Source organism: Typopeltis vanoorti, chromosome 3 (genome assembly GCF_054136105.1).
Source record: "Typopeltis vanoorti isolate ZY-2024b chromosome 3, IOZ_Tvanoo_1.0, whole genome shotgun sequence".
NCBI classification, from domain to species: Eukaryota; Metazoa; Arthropoda; class Arachnida; order Uropygi; family Thelyphonidae; genus Typopeltis; species Typopeltis vanoorti.
Genome location: NC_143551.1, coordinates 175,321,851 through 175,349,384, shown reverse-complemented (window position 1 = coordinate 175,349,384; position 27,534 = coordinate 175,321,851). Strand labels below are relative to the sequence as shown.

The following is a 27,534-nucleotide window of genomic DNA, read 5'->3' as shown; positions in this document are numbered from 1 at the left end:
TAGGAAGTTAGTAATGATGTAATTTTTTCATGTAGTACTGTCATATCCTGTACACCCCTTGAGGGTACATGGCAGGAATTTGATGATGATGATGATGATGATGAAGATTCATATACAGAACATAACACTTCAGCCAACAGTTGAAGGTATTGACAGTCCAATTATCATCTAGTTAAGAAACTAGCATTAACACTCAAGAAATTGGTAAGTCATTCCCCCTACCTTTCCCCCGACCCATATAAAAACCACACAATGCTATGTAAACAAAATTAAAAACATCATACCTAATGTCAATGACACAATTCTTCTTTTACAGGACAGATTTCTGCTCGATATCATGGTGCTCTTTGCCCATGCGTTATGTTCTGGTTATTTTGTGTGGCAAAATACTTTTTACCTACAAAAAGAGAAGGCACAGCCATGGGCTTGCTGTTATTCCCCGTTACTAGCTTTTATATGGAAGCTTTTAACCAACATGCTCTAGATTCTTTATTTTAACCCAAAGACTAGCTTAGGTACATTCATGATGTTTCCATTACCTGACCCCATGGCTGCTATAATTTAGACACCTTCTTCAGTCTTCCTTTACCATTTACTGTAAGCCTACACATGCTGGTTAATATATATACATAAACTCTTACCACCACCAACACAACAACTAGGTTTCATTTTTCACTGAAAAAAGGGCTTTAAAGATTTACTTCCTTGAGTAAACACTTAAGCATGAATTAGAAATTATCAGCAATACTTTCTTAAAAAAAATGGCTACAGCAAAAATACTATCAACTAAAGTTTTCACAAGGCTGCACCTAACAAGGGGTGCTTAATGGTCAAACTGTATAACTGAGAGGAGACCTCCACATAGCCTTTAAAGGAATGCAGAGAACCGACCAGGGCTTCTGACCTAATGTCCAGTCCTCACCTTCTCGTGGTGCACCCTGTTGGATATCTACCTGGATACTGAACGAACAAGGATGGGCTGGCAAGACTTGCACAGCAGCAGACATTTACCATATGGCACACAGCAAAGAGATTTCCTCACTTTCTTTTAATAGATTTTATTCTGAAGAGTTATATCCATATTTCTGTATTTATTTTTCCTGTTCTTACCTGTAACTTGTGCTGATGAATTGCATTAAATAGTTCAGTAAAGTAATGCATATATGGCAATAATTTTGAGTAATTTTTTACAGCATTTTTATTTTTACTCTCTCAATTTGCGATGTGCCTATTAAATTATCAATACCATTGATATTCCATTGAAATAACATGGATATGAAGCTTAACATATTTCATCCATATGGATGTTGGGTGGTTAAATTCAAAGTAATATAAAAAATATCTTGTTTTTGTATTAGCTTCTATGTATATGAAAGGAAAAAACTTACATTTCACTCATGGGTAGTTATATATATTATTTGCTTATTTTAGCTCTCATTTAATAAATGATGGATTTAAAACAAATTTAAAAAATAGTAGTTATCAGGATCTGTTGTATCCATGTTTTTTTTTTTTTTTATATATTGCATTATAAACATTGATCTAGATTTTGCATTGATTTTAAATATATTGTCATTTATCTACTTTTTCCCCCCCAGCCTTTTCCTCATCCTTCCAGTAGACAGCCAATAAAGTCTCAACCCAAATCTGGGGGTGCAATGAGTATAATAATGCCCATTTATACCATTGGCATTGCAGTATTTTTTTTGTATACTGTTCTAAAGGTGAGTTTTGAAAATGTTTTAAAGGTGAGCTGTTAGTTTTTAGATATAAAATTTTTAGATATAAAGTACATATAATATAAAAATCATGAAGTGTATTTAACATTTTCTGTGAAAAACATGAGAATGTTAAATATGATGCATTGGGAGAATAATATCCAGAAACTTAGATGAGGATTCAGAACTGGAATGAAAAAGCTCAAGACAGAAAGGAATGGAAGAAGCTGGTGCATGCAGCTAAGAATCTTAGAGGTTCAACTAGCTAAAGAAGAAGAAGCTGTTTGTTTTATAATTTAATGTTGAAGCATAGTTTTTTAATTAAAGAAATTTAATTAGTACTTATTTTTTGCGTTTTCATTAGTTTAGTTTAGTTTAATACCTCCACAGCACAAGAAGATCAATGGAACATTGGGCTCTTCCATTGGAAAAGACCCAAGTTCAATTCTCATCATGACAAGAGGAATCTTTATATGTGCTTTTTCAATTGAAGGTGAGTTAACCGACCTCATACAGAGCTATCAGGGTTTTTTCTCCTGGAAACTTGGTTTTTCATCCTGCATGTTGGCAAATCAGCCATGAGAAACACTCAATTTACAGACAAAAAATACTGTTGTTGGTAAATGGTAGTAGTGTCATAAGTGGAGAATTAGATAGTAAGGGAGATAGCAAGATGTATATAGCGGAGTAGAGTACAGTGCCCTCCTGCAATGATATCTTTGTATCTCATGAGTCCTTGGAGGCAACACATTATAATAATGATGATAATAATTCCATTAGGCTGTGAAACTGTAATCTCACAAGGGAAATGTGTACCTAACTTTCAACTGGATTTCAGTTGAAATCCAGCAAATAACTAGAATATCCCATAATATCTTATTCAAAGTAGAAAATGCAATTCTTCTGTTTATTGATCTATCCTGAAAGGACAGTAATGATCTTTACTAAGCTTTTCCTTGAAACATGTAAAAGATTGGTATTGCTATATTTGCTTATTTTGATACTTTTCAACAGATCTTTATTTACCAGGAAGGACAGAGTATATTCTTTATTTTTCCTATGGGAGCCAACTTTTGAAATGCCACCTTTCTCAAAATGTGTCCAAGTAAATTTAGATTGTCTCTCTGATATTCAGAATAAGTTTTCTTTTTATAGTCTGTTTTCCGTGGAATATATTCATTTGTAGCAAGACTTGTTCTTGACGCTTAACATGCATCTTAAGAATCATAGTCACTGCCTCTGTTTTTCTTTCAAAAGTTGGTAGCATTATCTATTAGTCTAAAGCAAAAGTCATAATTGCTATTATATAACAAGCAAGAATTGTAAGTTTTAGTTGAAAGTTTATTATTTTTCATATGTTTTTCATTTTGAAAAATGCTCCTTTAGCCATTTCTAATCTTTATTATTATTATTTTTTTTTCAAACTTAGAGGTTGCTTAAGGGTCAAAACTAGTTAACTGGGAAGAGAACTTCACAGCCTTTTAAGGAATACGTAGAACCATAAGGCTTCTGACTTAATTGTATAAAGTTTTACCACCGGGTTACAAAGTACCATATTCCCCCCCCCCCCCCTGCCTTATCTGTGGGTTCACTTTCTGCTTTCAGTTATCCCAACCCCAATCTGAAAATATTAAATGGGAAATTCCAGAAATAAACAATTTATAAGTTTAAATTGCACACCAGTCTGAGTAATGTAATATATCTCATGCCGTTCCGCCTGGGACGTGCATCACCCCTTTGTCTGTATCGATGCTGTACCATATATGCTACCCACCCATTAGTCACTTAGTAGCTGTCTCAGTTATCAGATCAACTGTCGCAGTATCACAGTGCTTGTGTTCATGTAACCCTTATTTTACTTAATAATGGCCCAAAGCGCAAGAGTAGTGATGTTGGCAATTCGGATATGCCAAAAGAAGCTGTAACATGCTTCCTTTTAAGTGAGAAGGTAAAAGTTCTCAACTTCATAAAATAATGAATAAGTAAACAAATAATAAAGTGTATGCTGAGGTTGCTAAGATTCCATTCATACTCATATAACCTTTATTGCAGTATATTGTTATAATTGTTCTATTTTATTATTGTTGTTAATGTCTTACTGTGCCTAATTTATAAATTAAACTTTATCATGGGTATGTATGTACAGGAAAAAACCATAGTATATATATATATTATTATTATTATTATTACGGGCAGCTCCAAGGAGTCCTCAGACTCATCGAGGGAGGCCCAACATCATGTCAAGAACAACTATTCAACAATCACACGGTATCTATCATACTTCTCCTTGAACTCATTTACAGTCGTGGCACCCACAACAGATTCTGGCTGCTTATCCACTCATTTACCACTCTCTCCAAGGTAAAAAACCTAGCTCTAACACCCCTGCTAACCACACTCTTACCAAGCTTCCATGGATGGTTCCTAGTCCTCCCACTACCAGTCCTATTCTCAAAAATATCTTCTGAATTGATCTTATAGAAACCCTTCAGTAATTGAATGTCTCAATCATATCACCCCTTTTCCGCATATAAACCAATTTCTGCAGCCCACAAATCTTCAACCTGTTCTCATATCTTGGTCACTCGTCTCTGGATCGTCTCCACCTCCTTTATTTTTATTTTAACCTTCTCGTGGAGCACCCTGTTGGGTATCTACCTGGATACTGAACAAATGAGGATAGGCTGGCAATTTGGGATATAGCAGACCAAATTGTATTCTTATTAGCTTAAACCAATATACAAAATAATGGTACAACATGACAAAATTTCATGCCAGCTGGAGCGTCGCCTGGTTAAACAAGGCCACTGTTGTTTTCGCCAGGGAACCAGGGCGAACAGCAAAAAGTCAGCTACTGGAAAAAATCTGAAAACAAAACCCTAACTCAATATCACCGGAGATAAAGATTGGTACTATCAACGTAAGAAGCCTGAATGGCAAAGAAAAGGAGCTTGCTGAGGAATTAGATAAGTACCAGATCGACATAATAGGGGTGACTGAAACAAAAAAGACCGAAACTGGTGAGATCTTTCTCAGCAATAAATACAAAATGTTATATTCAGCAATGACAATCAAGGAAAAGAAGGAGTAGCCATAGTATTCAACACAAAATACGAGGCTAATCTTCTTGAATGGCAGTCAGTCTCAAGTAGAGTAATGTGAGCAAATATGAGAATGGGGAACTGTACAATGAGACTTATTTGTGCGTATGGTCCCACAGAAGGTTCTACTAAGGTAGAAGTGGAGGAATTTTTTGAGGCTTTAGAAAAAGCAACTGACACAATGAAAAAGGAAAAGTTGGTCCTTGTTGGGGATCTAAATAGCAGAGTAGGAAATGATTGTGAAACATACAAAAATATTTTGGGAAAATTTGGAGAAAAGAGCAAAGCTAAAAATAATGGTAAATATCTGTTGGATTTCTGCTCAGGACATGGACTGGTTATTACTAACACCATGTTCCAACATAAAAATGTGCACAAATTCACATGGAGAGAAGAGGCTAGGAATAAGAAAAGTCTCATTGACTATGTTATTGTTGATAGTGATGTTTTCTCCCTGGTGCAGAACACCAGAGTGTACAGAGGATTTGAAATTGGAAGTGATCACTATTTAGTCTTGAGCAGGATAAAATTGAATTTCATATTGAAAAGAATAACATGTAAGAAAGTTTTAAAGCGAATAAAAGTTGAGCAGCTCTCAGATGTGAACTATAGACTAAACTACACAAAAATTATTGAAGAAAAAAATGAAAGAGTTTGCGAACAGGAATCAAACCTGGGAGATTCAGTGGCAAACTCTGAAGAAAACATTGATTGATTCTGCGAGAAAGGCATGTGGTGAGGTTGTCTGCAAGGATAAAAAAAAATCAGAACTCCCTGGTGGACACAGGAAGTTAAAAAGGCAGTGAAGGAAAAGAAGAAAGCATATCAAAGGTTCCTGTCAAATAAGTCAGCTTGTGCTCTTAGAGAATATAGAGACAAATGCAAGAATGCTAAACAGTGTGTAAAACTAGCTAAACAAAAGTCATGGGAGGACTTTGGCAAGAATATAGAAAATAAATATCAAGAAGGTGGCAAAATATTCTGGAGGCTGTTGAAGAAACTTTTAAAGGAGTTAGAGATGATAAAGGTGACATGAAAACTGGAGAAAAAGATATCCTTGAAGTATGGAGTAATTACTTTGAAAAACTGCTAAACGAAACAAGCAGTGATGACAGCACAGTGGTAAAAAACACTGACTGGGCATGCAATCAGGAATACATATCCATACTTGAAGTAGAAAAAGCCATCAAAGGCTTGAAATGTGGAAAGACAGCAGGAGTAGAATGCTGAAGTATGGTGGTATAAGAGTCTTACAGTGGCTGCACTGCATAGTTCAGAAAGCCCTGACAGAGGGACGAATTCCTGATGATTGGAGTAGAGCTCTCATAGTACCCATATATAAAAAGGGAAATAAAACTGAATGTGAGAATTACAGAGGTATTTCCCTACTGAGGGTTCCTGGCAATATCTATGCAAGTATACTTGAGAAACGGTTGAGAAGAATTGTGGAAGAAAAGCTTGGTGAAGAACAAGCTGGATTCAGGCCAAACAGAGGCTGTCAGGATCAGATCTTCACTTTACGACAAATAGTCGAGAAAGCATAGGAATATAACAAAGATCTGTATTTAAGTTTTGTCGATTTGGAAAAGGCATATGATAAGGTGCCAAGAGAGAAGCTATTCGATATGCTGCAGTTATATGGTGTCAATGGGGCATTATATCAAGCAATACTTATCATTATCTATATGGATCACATTATGAAGAAAAGTGGTATTAAACATGATATCAGAATTGCAGGTGTTAATCTCAGCTCTTTGCTTTATGCGGATGATGTTATACTTCTAAATAAATCGGCTACAAGTTTGCAAGATTCTCTGACTAAATTAAATAGCTGTTGTAATAGATATGGTATGAAGGTTAGCAATAAAAAGACAAAGACAATGAAAATAGGCAGAATCATTGAAAATGTCCACTTCATTGTGAACGGGGAACCTGTGGAACAAGTAAAACATTTCAGCTACTTAGGCACAATTTTTACTGAAGATGGTAAATTAAATATAGAAATAGACAACAGAATCAGCAAAGCTGGTATGGTGGGAAGTCAGTTGAATAAATTCATATGGAATAAAAGAGAAATTAGTCGGAACACTAAATTAGCTGTATACAAGACGATGTTCAAACCAGTTTTAACTTATGCATCTGAGAGCTGGGTCAGAAGTAAAACACTTGACCAAAGACTGGAGACCGCAGATATGATAATCCTGAGAAAGATTAGAAGCGTGAACAGATGGCATCAATGGCAATATCATATTAAAAACGAGGATATTAGGAAAGAACTTGACATTGTTAGCATCCAGGAATGCGTTAGCGGAGCTAATCTCAGGATCTCAGGTGGTATGGTCACCTAAATAGAATGGGCGAGGAAAGATTAGCAAAATAAGTGTTCTCTGCCAGGTTGGCAGCAAAACGACCCAGAGGAAGACTAAGATATAGGTGGATTGATATGGTACAAAGTGTCTTAGACGATAGAAATATAAGATCTGATAATGTTCGAGTCTTGACAAGTAACAGACTGATTTGGAGGAAAATTGTAGATAGGAAGTTAGTAATGATATAATTTTTTCATGTAGTACTATCATATCCTGTACACCCCTTGTGGGTACATGGCAGGAATTTGATGATGATGATGCTGTTTGTTCTTTCATTTCTGCAATGTCACCACATGCATGATGTACTCTTGCAAAGTGCTCACTCAGTAATTCTACTATATCAACTGATTCGGTTACCTCCCTACCATCGGCATTCTTTAAAATCAATCTGCCATATACGTTTTTTCTTTTAATTGCAACATATCGAAAAAACTGTTTGGGATTCTCTTTAGCCTGCATGGCTAATATTCTTTCATATTCCGCTTTTGCTTTTCTTACCACACTTGTTACCCTTCTGGCCTGGGTTTTATACCGTTCATGTGCCTGCCGGTCACCTTTCTCCTTAAATTCCCTCCACAGATTTTGCAGAAGGTATAGGTATACCTTCTGCAAAATCTGTGGACATCCACTTCATTCAACAACACGTTTTCAAGTCTCCTTACGCCGAATCCATTCAAATGCAAACCATCCATCTTATATAGATCCTTTCGCCCATCGAACTCACTCCACACGTCCACAAATTCCACACCACTTGTCATGAATAACCCACGCATAAAGTCATTTGCAATTATGGCCCTCCTAAACTCTTCACTGTCATACCGCAACAAAATACTAATCATCCTAACTCTCTCACTCTTTTCTTTTGCTACCTCAAACAATTCATTCAGGTCCTCTATCATTTCCATTTTATCTCCTTTCAAATCATTCATACCTGCCACTACTATAATTTCTTTCACCCTTTGCTTTTGCTCCCTAATAGACTCACTTACCTCCTTAACGGTCGCACCAGGTTGGTATGATTTTGTCAAATTCTCTACTATCACAACTCATACTATTGAATCTCCATACAGCACTCGCTCCTTCATTTTGTTTACAATCATGCTCTTATTTTTCCTTTCATACTTTTTTTTATTGGCTGGTACACTCAGGAGATATTTGTGCATACGCTCCGGCTGCCGCTTTGCTCCCTGTATCGCTCCGCTCAATACTGCGATCTCACTCATTGCATCTATCTCATCTTTTTTATTATCTATTAAACCATTAATTTGCTCTGTATTACTATCTTCATTCACACTTTCTACATTCATGCCCTCACAGCTCTCTGGTACAACCTCGCAATTTCTTACCATATCACTATTTTCTACATTCTGAGATTTGACATAAATATCACACTCGCGACCTGAAATACACTTTAATTCCTCATTTTCCTTACATTTTCTACACACATTTACTCCATTATCATCATCTAACCATACTCCAACCGCTCTCCACAACGCATACATTTCACAGATAGTACACTGAATAATCTCCTTTATGTTACCATTATTGAACAAAGATGGCGAACCATTATTACTAGCCACCATTTTCCTTCTTACTGGAGCCATGTGTGCTTCTATCGTATTTTATCAAATTAATAATTGAAACACCAAAAACACACAAACAGATACACTAAGATACAAAAAGCAAACAAAACTATGTAATATTCTAGCAAAATTGTCAATGATATATATATATATATATATATATATATATAGGGTTCAGTACTATCTATGGTTTCAAGTATCCACGGGGGGGGGGGGGGGTCTTGGAACGTATCCCTTGCAAGTAAGGGGGAACTACTGTATATTGTACTTGACAAGAAAAATTACATTTTTGTTTTTATTCTTTATGAAGTATACGCAAACTGATTTTGCATGTGAAGTATCTTCAAAACTAGTCTACTTGTTTATAGAGGCTGTAGATTTCACATTGGTTGCCTCATATCTCATAATATAAAAACATTATGAGAAGTGCCACCACCCAGACCACTTTGTAAGTAATGGGACCTTCTTCTAAAACTAAGTGATCCTTCAGATTACTCTAACCTCATGGAGTGACCCAAAGTATAATACTTAGTCAATACTCTTGATCACTCCTGAATACTCAATGGTGGTTCAGCCAGACAACACTTGCAAAAACCTTGGTTCCACCCAATGCTAGACAAAAATCATTGTAGACATCTCTTAAGGCTAGTACTACTGAAGGGATCCTGATCAGAGTCACATCAGCAGAAGCTATGCCATAAGCACACATCCATTGTAGAAGTCACATATTTTCTGAATGGTGTGTTACTATATTAAAAACTCTGGATCAGAGACAGTTGTAGATAGTTTTTCTGCAGGATATCAGAGTATATTATACCTGACAAGAAATTATATTCTTGTTTTGATCCTTTACTTAAGCAAACAAAGTAGTTTGTTTGTGAAATATCTTCATGACTAGGACATTTGTATATCAAAGCTGTTGACTTCACATGTGAAGCAGTTGATATGAAATCAACAGCCTCTATATGCATGTAGACTTTCTGAAGATACTTCATATGCAATTTAAACTTGTGTCAACTTATGGTGTATTAGTACTGAGGGCAGGCTAAGAATGTTTTTCTATTTTTATTAATTTTAGATTTTTTTTTTCTTTTTGCATTTTTTATTTATTTTTTTAGTCTGGAAACCACCTCCTCATCCTTCTCCCCCCCCCCTGCTTGAAGCCACTTAATTCCTCCAGTCAGTGGTCTCACACCGGATAATGAAATGCATCTCCCAGCTAAAGACAATCATAAACATCATGCCCATGGTTAGATTTATATTTGGATACTACTGAAATAAGTTATATGTGAAGCTTATATTTTTGATATATTTTATCCATGTGGATGGTTAAAACAAGCATATAATTTTTTGACAAGTATAATATGCTTCTCACCTTCTCACCGTTAATAGATATCTGCCTAGATCACTGAACAAATGAGGATGGGCTGGCAATTTGGAATTTAGTGGACCAAATTATATTCTATATTGGCTTAAACCAAAACAAAGGATGGTACAACATGACAAAATTTCATGCTGGCTGGGATGTCACCTATGCTGCTATGGTTTTTGTTAGAAAATCAAGGTGAACAGTGAAAAGTCAGCAACTGGAAGTAACTCCAAGACAACATCAGCAGAATTTAAAACAAGCACCACCAGTTTAAGACATCAATTAAAAAAAAAAAAAGAGAAGTGGAACTGGCAGAAGAATTAGAGAAGCACCACCATAATTTGTGTTACTGAAACAAAGAATACCAACACAGCCACGATTCTTCTAAATAACAAATACAAGGGTGGTCTGAAAAGTTCTTGGCCTCAACCATAGATGGCAATACTATCAACAAGATTTTTTTTTTCCTAAGCTGGTACATCTGTCATACGCATCGATGTGAAATTGCAAGTCATTCTATCAAGTAATTTTATACAGCTGTCTGAAAGCAAAAGTATTATCTGTATCCCTTGTAATGGATAAAATCTGAATTTATAATTCTTTTGCAAAGAATTTTATAATTCTTTGCAAAAGAAGGTTTAATGCAAAAGAAATTCATTCAAAGTTCATAAAAGTTTATGGGCACTCTTCTCCTTCCTTTTTGACAATTAAGAAATGGGCTGCCGAGTTAAACTTGGCAATACCAGCCTTGAAGATGATCCATGTGAAGGACGTCCAAAAAGTGTAACAACACGAGAAATCACTTATCAAGTGCACAATATGGTATTGAATGACCGGCGAGTCAAAGTGTGTGAAATTATTGAGACTATAGGCATTTATTTACTGTAGGATAAATTTTGCATGAAGAATTGCAAATGAAAAAGCTTTGTGCAAGTTGGGTGCTGCACTTGCTCACAGCAGATCAAAAACGCACTCGTATGAAAATCTCTGAACAGTGCTTGGAGCATTTTAACAAGAATAAAACTGACTTTGTGTGTCAATTTATTACTATGGATGAGACTTGGATTCACCATTACACACCAGAATCCAAACAGCAGTCAAGACAGTGGACAGGAGCTGGTTGATCAGCGCCAAAGAAAACAAGGTTATGGCGTCGGTGTTTTGGGATGTTAAAGGCATTTTGTTTATTAATTATCTTGAAAAGGGTAAAACAATAACCGGGGAATATTATTCCAATCTTTTAACCAGACTAGACGAAAAATTCTTGAGAAAAGACCCAGTTTGCAGAAGAAAAAATCATTTTTCATCAGGACAATGCACCTGCCCAGAAAGTTATTTTGGCAATGGAAAATTAAGGGATCTGCATTATGAATTGTTAGAACATCCACCCTATTCCCCAGATTTGGCTCCCTCTTCTTTCTCTTCCCAAAACTAAAGCTCTTCCTTGCTGATCAGTGTTTTTCTTCGAATTAAGAGGTGATTGCAGCTGTAGAGGGGTATTTTGCAGATCTTACTAAGAACCACTACAGGGATAATGGTGCTGGAGCATCGCTGGAATAAATGTATTAGTCTTAAGGGAGATTATGTTGAAAAATAAAAATAATGTTGAAATTATGGATTCGTTTTTTTTCCATTGTTAGGCCGAGAACTTTTCAGACCACCCTTGTACAAGATGTTATATTGCAATAATAGTCAGTGTATGGAAGGAATAGCTGAAATATTCAACACTAAACATGAAAATAAACTTATTCACAGGCATACAGTATCAAGTAAGGTAATGTGGATAACTGTTAACATGGGGAATTGGACAATGACACTTATTTGTGGTGACTGTTTGAATAATTAGACAAGACAGCTAACATAAAGAATGAGGAACAGTTGTTCTTTCTTATAGACCTAAATATTGCAGAGAAAGAAATGCAGAAATATTTTGGAAAAATTTGTAGAAAAGAGCAAAAGTTAAGAGGTAAGCTGTGGATCTTGAATGGTGGAAACCATACTGGTGGTTGCTGATTAAATGGTGAGCCCTAAGTAGTGAAGACGTTGGCTATTAATGACTTGTTCTCCATTCTAACTCATAGACATTTTTTATTAATGCTGGATGCATTTTGTCAACATATTTTGCCCTATGGCTGAGTATCTTCAGAAGGCTATGTAACATAAGTAAAGAAAACTAAATATTTCCCAACAGCTGTCAACTAATTGGAAGGCCATTCTGATTTTGACTGATTTTAATAGAACTGATTTAAGTAATATGCTTAACATTCAAGACCTCTCTTATGCCAGCAGTCACATACAGAGTTTATACAGCAATGTAGAGACCGCACGTAACATGTCTAATAATTTATAGAAATATTTAGTTTTTTGTCAGCTTTTTACTTAGGTTAAGTAAACTGAAGATATTAGCCATATGGACAGCAAAACATGTTGAAGAAATACATCATCATCAAATTCCTGATGTGAACCTCAAGAGGTTCACATCAGGAATTTGATGTGATATACAGGATATGATAGTACTACATGAAAAACTTGCACCATTACTAATTTCCTATCTATGATTTTCTTCTAAATCAATGTGTTTCAGGATTTATTCCAATAGCTGCCTTTTCAATGTTTGCCCTTGCAAAAACCATGGGGGGGCCTTGTTTAACTGGGTGCCATCCCAGCCAGCATGAAATTCTGTCATGTTGTACATAATTTTGTATTTTAGTTTAAGCCAATAAGAATACAATTTGGTTGGCTAAATCCCAAATTGTCAGCCCATCCTCGTTCGTTCAGTATCCAGGTAAATACCTAATAGGGTCCAATCCCCACGAGAAGGTAAGGATTGGACATTAGGTCAGAAGCTCTGGTCGGTTCTCTGCATTCCTTTAAAGTCTATGTGGAGGTCTCCTGTCAGTTATATAGCTTTGACCCTTAAGCACCCCTGACCAATGACATTATATTATGACCACCCATGACATTATGTCAGTTTAAATGGCTTAAATCACAGTTTAAATCACACAATCTTCTACTGGCAGCAGCAGTGCAACAGTAATGTTCCTGAATGAACGTACTCCAAAAGTCAGGCAGACAGCTATCATTTAATGATAGGTTTTTAATGGGAATAAAGTGGATAGTAGAAATTCTCATTCACTCGATGGTAAGGATAATTTCAGGGATATCAACTCATTTTAGTAGACATGCTTATAATGTTATTACCATGGAATCAGATTTCGTGTGGAATTAAGTCTGAAGATTAAAGTTATTATTCTGGGTACACTAAACATGTACACACAGATTTCTGGCATATTACTTTTCTTCAAGGCAAATCCAGTAGTAAACTAATAAAAATACATAAATGAAAAGTTTTCAAGTATTTTCTCCTAAAAGTGAGAGTGAGAGAAAATCATCTGCAATCTTCAAAAGAAGATATTCATAATAAACATTAAACTATGGCAAAAGCCAAAATATTTTAAATTACAAATAATCAAATGTTATTCTTACTACAAGAAATACTACAAGCAGGCTTTATAAGTGGATGGCAATTTCCCTCCCACAGGATATCTCCTGGGCCATTTTTTAAAGCTTCTAATGCTGTTTGTTTATGTAGTTCAGTTTTGAAGTGTTTCCAGTTATTGGCTATAATTTTAAGTTTAGGAATTGTTGACTGATATTCTGATATATTTTCATTATGCTGTCTTTTTCTATTTCGCCGTATCCTATCTCTCCAGCTTCTGTTCTTTTGTGACGATGACCACCTGTCAGTGTGATTCATGTTATTTAACTGATGAGATATATATCTAGTTTGATCATTATACCTGTCTGATAATGTACAATTGGATATACAGTGTTCTTGTCTGTACACATCATTTATGTGTTCTGCTGAGCGACCTGAAATATTCAACTCCTGTGGCTCACCAAATTCTTGTTTATTACAGTTATCATTTTCAATATTAGTTTCTTTATGTAAGTCTGACCTATACATTCTATTTATAGAAGATTCTTTAACATGGTGTTTGTAATGCTGAATATATTCATTCGATGCATAAGCTTAATGTTTCTTGATTTAAATTTGGAACTTGTGCTGAAGTATCTTCAGATGTCTGATCACAGAGAGAGAGAGAGAGAGAACCAAGCGTATCTGAGTTTATATTATGTTGGTTATCATGAACAACAGGACTGCAGTTAATAAAAACAATGAATAACCAACTTAAAACCTGGTTTTTCATTGTTCATGACTCTCTCCATTATTTTGGAGAGGACAGAGGTGATGGCAGTTGGTAGGTTGTTTGACTGTAGACTTCTATCTTCCATTTTTGAATAGGATGGATACGATATTGCTTCCATGCATTGGGATAAGTACCAGGCTAAACATAATAGAATACATAATAGAACAGAGGTGATGGCAGTTGGTAGGTTGTTTGACTGTAGACTTCTATCTTCCATTTTTGAATAGGATGGATACGATATTGCTTCCATGCATTGGGATAAGTACCAGGCTAAACATAATAGAATATAGAGACAGTGCTGGATGGGTGTTAGCTCTAGAGCACAGTGAGAACAATTGGAAAGGTGCCATCAGGACCAGAAGACTTTTTTAGTATCCAAGTTATTTAGTAATTTTATGATGGATTTTTTTTTTTGTCAAAAAATTACAGTAGGCATATGGTGCTCAGATTCTGGTATGGTAGGAGGCAGTTTCCCTTGGTCATCAATGAAGGAGTTCAAGGAAAAGAGCAATGCTAGGAGGTCAGCTTTATTTTTGGGTGAAGTAACCATGGTACAATCAGGATGGTAGAATCAGAGGAGAAAGTGCAGGTGAGCAGAAGTTGCATCCGACAGCCTTAGCAAGGAACCAGAAGGTATGACTTCCATTTGTATAGGAGAAAAGTTGCTGTTAAAAAAAAAAAAAAAAGAAAAGAAATTCACATTTGATGTCCATAGACGCCGTATGGTCACTGCTGTACCTTATCTCGCATGGTTTTGGCAATGATGTCTTCTGCTAGAATAAGTGGTAGGGTCGCAGATTCCCTTTCCACCAAAGTTTGTAGGACAATCACAAAAACCTATTCCCATGGTGGGATTCGAACCCGCAGTTTTTTGGCTGCAGAGCGGACATGCTAACCAGGCCAGCCAATCACCGAATGCAACACGGCGTCCCCACGGTTCACAAAGTTTCGACTGCATTGCAGTTGGGGTGCTCCATCTCGTGGAGCACCACGATAAAGTTGCTGTTGGAATTTATTAAATCAGATTTCGATCTGCTGTTGACTGTTTTGCATTTGTTGCATACTTTGATATAGGCAGAATATGAAGCTGGAGTTTTTGATGTGAGCCATGTTAAACTGGAGTTTTTTTCTTTGATTGCGTTGATACACTTTCTGTTGAACCAGGACTTGGAGAGCAGATGAGGATTTTGGGTAGATTGGGGGATAAAGGCCTTCATGCCAGTGAGGATAATTTCTGTTGACTGGTTTGGAGCAACTGTTAGGGTTGGATGAGTGGATATAATCAGACTAAGGAAAGGAGGGATAGAAGATCCAAAGGATCCCAAATGCCACTTTTGTGTTGCTAGAGGATGTGAGGTTGGGAGTGGTTTGAGGAAGGTTGTTCTGTGGTTTTTCTTCCCATTTTATATGGGGTTTTCCCTCTCGCAAAGCAGGCAAACCGGTCTTAAGAACACAACGCTTCACAGACAATTATGCATGGTTGAGCATGGGGGTAACAACCCCACCTCGCAGTGAGTTACGAAACCCAGAAATGGAAGGCCAGGGTTCTACATGGAGCTGTAGTGCCAGAGAAGAAGAATTGTTTACTGACTATGATTCTATATAAGTTTTCTACCTTGCATTAAATCTAGTATTGTGATAATGCTGAAAGATGGTGGTATAGTACTGTTCATTATCTTTAATTATGATGCATGAATAAAAATCTGTAATGATTATTTTTTTTTGAATGTGATATATTTCAAATTGAAGTGGAATTAAGTGTTATATTTCTGAAAAATTTTGTATGTCTAAATAGTTAGTATTTAAGAAACCTACTGAAGAGGAAGAAGAAAAGAAACCAATTATTAAAGATTTTCATATGGATCCAGACTATCATAAGTTTGTGTGTGAAGAAACTGAAGAAAATGGGAAGTCAAATATGCGACGATTCACCCCCAAAAGAACATTGGAATGTGAAAATGAAACCCACAAGTCTAATCCAAGCTTTGGAAAAGGTATGTTTTGTAATTTCTCTCTCTCTCTCACTCTTCCAAATGTGTGATCTTGCATTCATGCATGCACACACATAACTGAACAACACACACACACACACATACATACATACACACACACTGCTTGGGAAGAAGTCACTGGAAACCATAGCATGAAGAACAAACAGCCATGGCACCCACCTTAATAAGATGTAGGTCCTTTTCACCCACAAGTGTATAATAATGATCAATGGGAATTTTGAACCATTCTTCCTGTAGGCATGTAATGAGGTCCTAGACTGTTGTGGGGCAGACATCCTTTGACCTTGTCCGACACCCCAGTTCATCCCACAGATGTTCAGTAAGGATGAGATCATGACTCTGTGGAGGCCAGTTAAGTGTGATGAAGTTCATATCCACAAATCACACAGTTACAGCAGCAGCAGCCTTCCTTATGACACGGGGCATTGTCTTTCTGAACGAGACAATGGTCAGTTCTATAGAAAAGCCACAAAGGAGGAAGCATTGCATTGTCCAGAATTTTCAGATACTTCTCATAGTTCACTGTTTGTGGCACCACAAACAGAAGTCCAAGCCAAACCAGGAAAAATTGGATCATACCATCACATCTGCACTTCCAAATTTCATAGTTGGGGTTATGCACTGTAGTAAGAGACATTCACCGGGCATCTACCACACCCATGCTTCTCCATCTTCTCCACAATGCCTGTTTTAAACTTCGTCAGCTCCCTTCTTACAGCCATTTCACCTGGACACAGTTGCACTGACATGACTTGTTAAATCGCGAGATGCAGCTTGCCCATTGGAGTGTTTGTTGACTTCTTTCCCAAGTAGTGTATACTTCTATGTTTGTTATGATGCCAGTACTAAAGTACTGGCATCATAGCATGGAGAAATAAGTGAAGAAAGGGATTGTTTCAGAGGACAAATTGAGCTTGCAATTATGCTACAATTATTATTACATGCCTGAATTAACCGATTGTTCTTCAGACACTCCACAGAGTATAAGTTTAAAAAAAAAAAATCTTTAGTGTCATCTGAAAGGATACATTAAAACATTTTTCCTAATCTAGATTCATAACATTTTTAGTGTGGACTGGACCTTTGTCTCATGATATACTTTATTTGCCTTTACTGCAGTCATTTTATTTAGCATTTCTCATTACAGTAGACTGCATTCCATGGATATATCTTTCATTTCTCATGCAATATTCTATATTCTTAATTTTATTCTTCTGCCATTAACTGTATACAGTTATTAATCTGTTGGACTGAACTATTCTTTCCATATTTTCACATGTTTGATGAGTTTGTGGTCATTCAATTCTTTCATCTCACACATCTTCCCATTCCTCTCAAACCTCTTATGTACACTAAACTTTTTCATGACATCATCACCATAAACCACTCTTAACATGTCTAATTTCACTTATGCTTTTGACTAACTTTGTGCAAAACTTGATGTTAATGTGTTCATTGTTCTGAATTCTGTTTGCTTATTTTTTCCAGTAAAAGCAACAAATACATACGTGTGAGTTTTTCAACTACTGGGTTAATTGTTTTGATATAGCTCTATGCCGTTGCCTTGAATGGTATCAAAACAATTAAGTAGTGCTCATGTACATGTCAAACATGCACAGTCACATGGTTTTGCTGACTTGACATATGCATGATAGTGCACAGCCATTCTCAGAATTTAACCTCCCTACTGGCCCAGGTGAATGAAACAATGAGACCAAATTGCACTTTCTTATCCATGTTATTCAATGGGTATTACAGAATCATATCCAGATTTAGCTGCACATCTATAGACGTCATGGCTGGTTAGGGGATTAATTGTCACATCTCATATGTCTTACTTCCTTGAGATCAGCAGCAAACATGCTACTTATTGCTACGTGTTCTTGAATCCAATTTTCTCCTTTATCTTTCTAATGAGCTTTAACATCTTTCCATTAACAGATTAGCAAGAATATTTGAACCCCATTGAAGAATGGTTTGGAGATCAGAATATCATTCTGTAGAAGTTTATATTCATGGTGTATTGGTAATTTGTATAATTCAAGCCTTTTTAAAAATATCAAATGAGAAACAGGAGTACATTGTGCCATCATCAGAAAAAAAACTGTATTTGATTTCCAGTCAGTTGGTGAAGATTGATATATAAAAGGAGTGTAGGTGAGAGAACAAAGCCTCTTGGAATGCAAGCATTCATTTGCAAAGTTGGTGTTTGAGGAATAAAGATTCATCCACTATTTCATGTAATGTGCATTCAGATAGAAAGCTGGTAATCTAGTTGTAGATGTTGGAAGACAGACTGTATAATGGGAATTTACTTTATAGGCCTTAGTGCAAACCTTATCAAATGCTTTAAAAATATCAATAGCAACTATATGAGATTTCCCAGATTTTCCATTGCATTTGTCCAAAGGTGGATGGCATAAGCAGAAAGGTTTCTCAGTTGATTGACAGACAGAATCTATACTAATAATCATTTATTAATTAAAAGGCTTCATGATAATTTTGAAGTTGAGTGTTAATGGGTTTCTTCCTTAATTGAGAAATATTTTAAGCGAGAGAAATTTAATGCAGTTTGATGATAAAGATTTGTTACTTTGTTTTAGGAGTGAGTGGAATATTGCTAATTTACAATGTGCAGAATTCTGTTTGATTTCTAAGGAACAGAAAAGAATAAAAAGACAACAACGAACAGGAATACAAGCTATCAGAACAACTGGAGAAATTAACAGAACCAGGAGATATTTGGTATCCATGGTCAGCATTCTTCTATTTCTTTCAGGCAAAACAAAGAGTGCTTTGCATGTTGCATTGTTGTAGCAGTAAGAGGACTTTTCCAAGATCAGCAGTGAAAGAACCGAAGGAAAAGTAAGATTGTCAGGTGATTATCAGATAATTGACATAATGAAGGAAAGCAGTATTAAATCTGATATCAAAATTGGAGATGTTAGCCTTAGCTCTTTACTTTATGCAGATGATGTTATACTCCTAAATAAATCCACGACAAGTCTGCAGAATTCCCTGACTAAATTGAGTTAACTGCTGTAATAAATTTGGTATGAAAATCAGCATTAAAAGGACAAAGACAATGAAAATAGGCAGAAAACATGATCTGCATCCTGAATTGCAAACCTACAAAACAAGTAAAACATTTCGCTATTTAGTATACCTTTTAGTGAAGATTAAAATTAAATTTGAAAATAAACAGCAGAATTAGCAGAGCTGGTATTGTAGGAAGTCAGCTGAATAAATTTATATGGAATATGAGAGAGATTTGTCAAAACACTAAACTAGCTGTATACAAGGCAGTGTTCAAACCAATTTTAACTTCTTGATCAAAGGAAACCATAGATATGAGAGTCCTGAGAAAGATAAGGAGATTGAATAGATGGCATCGGTGGCAGTATCAGTTTAAAAACAAGGATATTAAGAAAGAACTTGACATTGTTAGCATTCAGGAATGTGTTTGTAGAACAAATCTCAAGTGGTATGGCCACTTAAACAGAATGGGAGAGGAAAGATTAGCTAAACAAGTGTTCTTTGTTAGGATGCAGGCAAAAGACCTAGAAGAAGACCAGGATTTAAGTGGATTGATACAGTAAAAAAAAAGTGCCTTAGAACAGAAATATAAGATCTGATGATATTGGAATGTCGACAGATAACAGGCTAATCTGGAGGAAAATTATTGATAGGAAGTTAGTAGTGATGTAACTTTTCATGTAGTACTATCATGTGATCATGTATGATAGTACATCAAATTCCTGACGTATACCCTCAGGTATATGTCAGGAATTTGTTGATGATGATGATGATATAAATATTTGTTTTCTGATTGAAAAGACTTGGTTTTAAAACTAAAATGCAATGAAACTAAAATTCCTTGAATTTTAGATGCAAGATTTGGATCTAAAATGCAAGAAACCTTTGTGAGGACCTTTCAACTGAGGATGAATTAGTAGGCTTTATACAGGGATTGTAGAATTTTCCTCCCCAAAATTTGGAATTTTGTTGTGGTGCAAAACTAGTAAGCTGGAGAACACAATCAACTCTCGCTGTAAAAAAAAGCTCATAGGAATCACTGAAATAATTTGTTATAGTGGATAATTTACTGTAGTGAATTTCTTTTAGCAAAGCAATGTATCTGTTGAGGCTTTCATTTGTTTCGTTATAGTGAGCAAGCTGGTTATAGTGAGTCAATTGAATATTGGCCTCATAGCTTAGTAGGCCAGAATTCCAACCAGCAACAGTAACTTTTACAATATTAAATATGGATTGACATTTAAATTCTGGTTTTAGTCATTAGGCAGCTAGGATAGATTTTATTTAGTTTTGAATTGTTATTTCTCTTAACTCTTATCCCTTGTCAAGTACGATGCCAAATAACAAGTACTGCCATAGCACATTACCTATATATAGGCAGTGTACTATGGCAGTGATACTATGTTTTGAAACCTTTCATGTGTGGGATTTGTAGAATTTCATTTCATATTTTCAAATTCATTATTGAAAATTCAGTATATAGAAACATTTGCTTGATTATTTTTTTTTAAATATAAAATGTCCTTATATTTAATTTTTTTATTTTCCATAGGTGAAGACAAACTGGACGAAAGTAAGTAGTTTATTAGTAATACTTATATTCAGAATTATAGTTCCTTATTTAGAGTTTGCCTGCTATAATCAGAAAATTCTGTTGCTTTGATTATGTATTTTAAAAGATAATGCTGTATTTATTCAATACTAAACAACTTTTCATGTAAATCAAATAGAAATAGAGGATATTAAATATATATTAAATAAGGGTTCTATTTAATTCAAATCACCAAAATGAAGCCATATGGCTCGTTTTTTGATATTAACTTTTTGTGTGTTTTGGATTATTAGATGTATAGCTTTAATTAATAATAATTTGATTTTATATTTTGCAGGAATTTAATTTCTGTAAACCATATAAGGAAATTATTACTAGAGGAATTTATTCTATCTGGATAGGTTTAAAAAAATGTAATATTTTAGATCTTTATTAAAATTTGTCAACACTTTTCATTGTGGATTTAAACTGCAAAGTTTTTATATCTCTCACCACTTCAGCACCATAGGCTGGCTAAGGATGTTTTAAGATCATTTTTTATTTTTTTTTTGTATTTCGTTAATTTATTTTTTACATAGTTTGGAAACTTTACAGAACAAAATTGGAACTTTTTCAAGTCACTTCAGACCTCCAATAAGCAGTACAGTGGTCTCATATTAGGCAGTGAAATTCATCTCCCACCTAAAGACAATCACAGACATCCATGCCTAAAGTAGGATCTGAACCTGCAGCTTGTTGGTTGGAGAGTGTGTACATTAACTACTTGATCAGTCAGGTCAGCTAAACAAGAATTAAGGTAAAATTCATTTCTTTTTTTCTTAAAGACCATTGATATACCAGTTCAGAAATGTACATCGACATTTCTGGTAAAATATTGAAGTTGATTCTCTTAAAAGCTGTAAGACTTGCTATTGCTAATGTGGGTGGTTAACAATCAGTTAGTTATTAGCAGGACTCAACATATAATACACTCACCCATTTATCCATGGTGAGTAGATTTTGTCAGCTGGTGACTAGCTGCAGAAAGACGAGACAAAATAAAAACAAAATATTTTTATTGAATAAAAAATAATTTTCAAAATCTTTTAATGAAAAAATATATATAAAATCACTAGTCCCTTTATAGATCTCTTATAAACACTTACTGCAGTGTTTCCCAACCTTTTTGAAGTCGTGGACCCCATGTAGCGAATGTTATTTCACCGCAACCCCCATAAAATCCGAAATGGAAATTTTTTATATTTTACATATCATAAAGATGAAGTAATAAATTACAATTATACAACACTAAATGTGTCATTTATGACAATGCAATGATGTTATAAATGGAGATATTTGGAAGAATATGAACATATCAATTAGGCCAGGTGTTGTGAGCAACATGATAAGATAAAGTTTAATGAAAACAAACTATCCCATGGACCCCCTTTGAATTACTCGCAGACCCCTGGGGGTCTGCAGACCACAGGTTGGGAAACACTGGCTTACTGGAACATTAAAAAAAAATGGGGGGGGGGGGTTGAAGCGAGTAAATATTTTGCATGGCAAGTAGGATATTTTTGTAATTTGCTGAGCCATGGTTATTAGCATATCTCTTTGTATTTGAAAAGTATATAATGTATCTCAAAATGTCCCTCTCACCTGGGCATTTATATGAGATGCATATTGAAAGCCATATACAGTAGACTTGCGACTATTCGGCTTCCATACTATCCGGAGCCCGGATTTTCTCACAGAGAATTATAATAACACAGTAATTCTCCATGATAAAATGAGGAATACGTATTGTAATTTACTTTGCCAAGGCGTTGCAAGCTGGCGTCTGCTAGAATCCTCCTACATGCCGTGTGCATAACACAAGTTGAGACATGCAAAGTGCGGATTTTCCTGCTTTGTCAGTCGTGTATCAGATGTCCACAAGTGCAGAATACGTTTGCCACTGTTCCTGGTTACGTTAGTAAATTGTTGTTTGGTGTGCTTCGTTGTTTTTTTATTAAAGATTATGAGATGGGTGATAAACGAAAAAAGGTTGTAGTGACTATGAAGAAGAAACTATGTGCTATAAAGCGACTAGACTCTGGGGTAATGGCAAAAACTATTGCTTTGGAGGTAGGAGTTGTGAAAAGTACAGTTGGAGACTGGAAGAAAAATCGAACAGAAATTTAAAAGTGGTGTGCTGCCCAAGCTAGTGGAAGTGGAATGAAAGTAAGAAAAAGATGCTGAAAGGTAAGCATAAAGAAGTTGAAGCTTTATTTTTGTGGCATGAACACTTAAGAGGAAAAGGCTTACCTGTTACTGGGCCGATATTGCAGGAAAAAGCATTGCAATTTAAGCGACAAATACATGTAGAAGGAGAAGATTCAGAATTTAATGTCAGTGATGGATGATTAGATCGGTGGAAAAAACGATTCAGTATTCGCCAGATTACCATAAGTGGGGAGGCTGTACCTTTGTTCAAAGACTATCTTTTTTAAGCTTATTGAAAAGGAGGGAATTTCTGGGGAGCAGTTGTACAACTGCGATGAGACCGGTTTAAATTATAAGATGCTCCCTATAAAAACGCTTGTAACAAAAAAAGAAGCCGCTGCACCAGGATGCAAGGAATGAGTCACCATCTTGGCTTGCAGTAATGCAACCGGCAACCACTAGCTTAGGCTTACGTTAATAGGAAAATCAAAGAAACCTAGAGCTTATAAAAAACTGAAAAATCAGGAATCACTACCTTTATATTACACACATCAAAAGAAAGCAAATTCAGAAATCTTTAAAACCTGGTTCCAAAATGAATTCGTACCAACTGTAGAAAAATATTTGAAAGACAACAATTTGCCGAGAAAAGCTGTGCTACTTCTTGACAACGCGTCTTCGCATCCTACCAATCACACGAACTCACAGATGGAAACATCAAAGCTTTATTTTTATCACCCAATGTGACTGCTGTTTGTCAGCCGATGGACCAGGACATCCTTGAAATGCTAAAGAAAAAGTATCGTCAGCGTCTTCTCAGTTCGTTGATATCAGTGATTGATAATAATGAAGACTGCCTAAGCACTCTGAAAAAGATTGACTTGCTAGATATCATAAGCATGGAAAGAGATTCGAAACATATCACTTGTAAAGTCTTGGAAAATTCTTTTGGACCATGAAGGTGCACATTTCAACCTTGAACCCATGTGTGAAACCGAAGTGGAAGATGAAAACGATAAACTTGTTTCGTTGCTCAAAAATGTACCGAGCTGTGATGACGTCAATGCAGAGGACATTACAGAATGGATGTCAAACGACGAAGTTGATGAAATAAGTGACAACGATATTGTGGAAATGGTGACACAGCGAGAAGAAGAAGAGGAGGCATCCTTAGATGATAGGAAAAATCTTATCCCACATTTGGAAGGGTTCAAGACGATTGAGGCAGCACTGCAGTACATTAGTGAGCAGGAGGAAGCGACGCCAGCTGATATCATCTGCTTACGTAAGTGGAGGGACATTGCATCGCAAAAGAGGGCTTAAAAGGGTGAAGCAGTTATTTATCAAGGACTTTTTCAAAAATTAAAAACTGTAAGTTTTGACTCTTTCATCTTAGGCCTACCTTTTCACATTTGTGTGAAAAGGTAGGCCTAGAACTCTGGCCTGTCCGACCTACCCTTCTGCCACATTAGACTGGATAGTCGAGAGTCTATTGTATATTTAATAATTGTAAAAGGTGTCTAAAAATTCACGGAAGATTTAAATTTAGCGCCATTTGTGCAGTAAAGTGTTGCCAACGAGAAAAAAAAAGACAGCATGACAGCTGACAGTTCAGGGTTATTAAAAATGGAGCGCTACACTAAAGAAGAACGCATTTTCATTGTTGAGCAGTATTTTAAAAATAATGAAGGTTTGGCAGCTGCAGTTCGCAATTTTTGTACAAAATATGGTCGGAATAGTGATTTAACTTCATCAACCGTGAAAAGATTAATTAAAAAATTCAAGGAAACCGTATCAATCAGTGATCATCCTTCAACAAGTCGTTCAACAGAACACATCGAAAGCAGTTTGTGAGAGTGTTGCTGAGAGTTCAGGAACATCAATTCGGCACCGTGGTCTTGAATTGAGCATTTCGAGAAGCTCTCTACAGCTTATTCTCACGAAAGATTTGCATCTTTATGCTTACAAAGTTCAATTGACTCAAGAACTGAAGCCTACTGACCACACACAGCGAAGAGAGTTCGTTGAATGGATTATGGAACAACAACACGTGGATGCTTATTTTTCGAACAAAATCATCTTCAGCGATGAGGCTCATTTTCATCTTGATGGCTTCGTTAATCGACAAAATTGTCGCATTTGGGGTTCAGAAAATCCACAAGTGATTGTTGAGAAACAAATGCATCCACAACGTGTCACTGTTTGGTGCGGATTTTGGGCTGGAGGCATCGTCGGTCCATTCTTCTTCGAAAATACGGCTGGTGAGGCAATAACAGTTAATGGTGCTCGCTATCGCGACATGATAATCCAGTTTTTTGTGCCTAAATTGCAAGATATGGATGTGGACGACATGTGGTTTCATGACAGTGCCACATGCCATACAGCCTGAGAAACAATTCAATTACTGCATGAGTCATTTCCTGGTCGTGTAATTTCCCGTTTTGGTGATCAGAATTGGCCGCCCAGATCATGTGACTTAACGCCATTGGACTTTTTTCTTTGGGGTGTTTTGAAGTCTAAGGTTTATGCCAACAAGCCCATGACCACCCATGCCTTAAAGGAGGAAATTGAGCGCTGTATCAACGAAATTCAGCCACATTTATGCAAAACGGTCATGGAAAATTTCGACAAAAGCGTGCGTATGTGCCAGCAAAGCCGTGGAGGCCATTTACCCGATATGCTATTCCATGCATAACTGTATACTTTATGAATCAACAAGACATTACAATTTTTAATTAAAAACCTGTGTTTTTTATCAAAATTACTTCTTGCGTGAATTTTGGGACACCCTGTACTTTGATATGCATTGAAAGCAAACCAGTTCAGAGTGCACTTAAAGAGCTGAGGGTTCTCTTTAGACAACTTTGATGAATACATATGTTTCTGTGGTTTAGCAGTTCAGTAGATAGCATGTGGTATTGAGATTGCATGTTTAAGATAAATGATGAGTTTAATAAAACTGAATATAAATATAATATAACCCTACGGGTTTCATAAGTTTCAGATTTACATTGTCAGAGGTATTAGCAAAAGATGTACAAAAAAGAGACTATAAACAATTATGCATATTAGATATTATCAAAACTTCACAGTTGGTGCATATAAATAAGTAACCAGAATAAAAAAACGTTAAATTTTAAACATTAAAAACATTAATTACTGTATATGTGATGGTACATTACTAGTTGTTACTAGTTCTGTGGCATTGCATGTGTCATATCTGATGTTCACAGCAGTTAGGTTTTTAATAAAAGCAGACCAAACTTGGTGTAGGATTAGGCCTTGATTTTTGCTATATTGTGTGAGGATCTGCAGCATTTGCAAGGCTTCCTTGAACTTTCTTATAAAAAAAAAAATTATGATCAATATAGGTATTTTTCTTTGTTGTTTCTAGTTGTATGGGATACTAACCTGATTTATGCTATCTTCTTTTTTCGACGTCTCTTATGTGTTCAGACATGCGAATTTCTCTTGACCTTCCCATCCTGGCCTACATAACAAATGCCACAAGAGGAATGAATCTCATAAGCACCTAGTTTTTTCGTGGTATGATATCGAGGTTTTGTTGGATGTAAGAATCTGTAGATTTTATGCAGTCATGAAAAAACTACTTTTAATGTATTCACAGAGCAACTTTGCTACTTCGTCTTTCACATTTTTGATAGCTGTATTATGAATTTTTTCAATCGTCTTGGGTTCATAACCATTGAGTGCAAGGTTATGTCTCACGTAGTGCAGTACATCATTCCTGTTAATTGACATACTGGACATATTGTATTGTTATATTTTTTTTTTCCTTTGCTCATTGTTATATCCCTTATCTCTTTATCCCTTTATATTATTCTTTGCGTGATTTACTTTCTTATATAAACTTTGGCTTCTATGACTTCGTGTATCCCTAAGTCGTCTATCTTACTTGAATATGCGATCTTATCGCTTTTCTAGCAAATTTCTCAATTTTGGGCCCCCAGAAATACCTGTTATCTGATCACTATAAGCTATCCTTATTCACTCAGGCAAATTTATTTACTGCGCTAACCTGGACCTTAAGGGTAGAGTTAAACTCAGCCTGAGGATAGTTATAGGGTATCAGGTGCTACTAATATCATTTACTATAATTCAGAAGCCTAAGATTTTCTAGTTTATTTGCAGTCGTACCCCTTTTCTCTCTTAATTGGGATATCCCCGCGCACATATATGATCACAGGTTCGACATTTTATGAAGGGTCAGTCAGCATGGTCAGAAATACAGGCATGACAGGTATCAAACAATTTTAATGAATTCATTATTTAATATAATACAGGAACAAAACAATTATTAATACTAAGTTAAACTCTTATTTTCCTCTCACGCTCTCGTTCTTAAAATATACATTGATTTCTAAATCTTTACAAT

The 27,534-nt window shown here is 35.8% G+C and overlaps 1 protein-coding gene across 1 annotated transcript in view; it reads left to right on the top strand.

The window, feature by feature from the left end:
• Window positions 1-27,534, top strand: part of LOC150108757 (uncharacterized) — a 144,361-nt gene that overhangs the window by 31,756 nt on the left and 85,071 nt on the right. Inside the window, exons 3-5 of the mRNA XM_090416214.1 lie at window positions 1,599-1,724; window positions 16,147-16,345; window positions 20,952-20,972. Of these exons, the coding sequence (XP_090272340.1) occupies window positions 1,599-1,724; window positions 16,147-16,345; window positions 20,952-20,972 (346 nt within the window). The remainder of the gene's footprint in view (window positions 1-1,598; window positions 1,725-16,146; window positions 16,346-20,951; window positions 20,973-27,534) is intronic.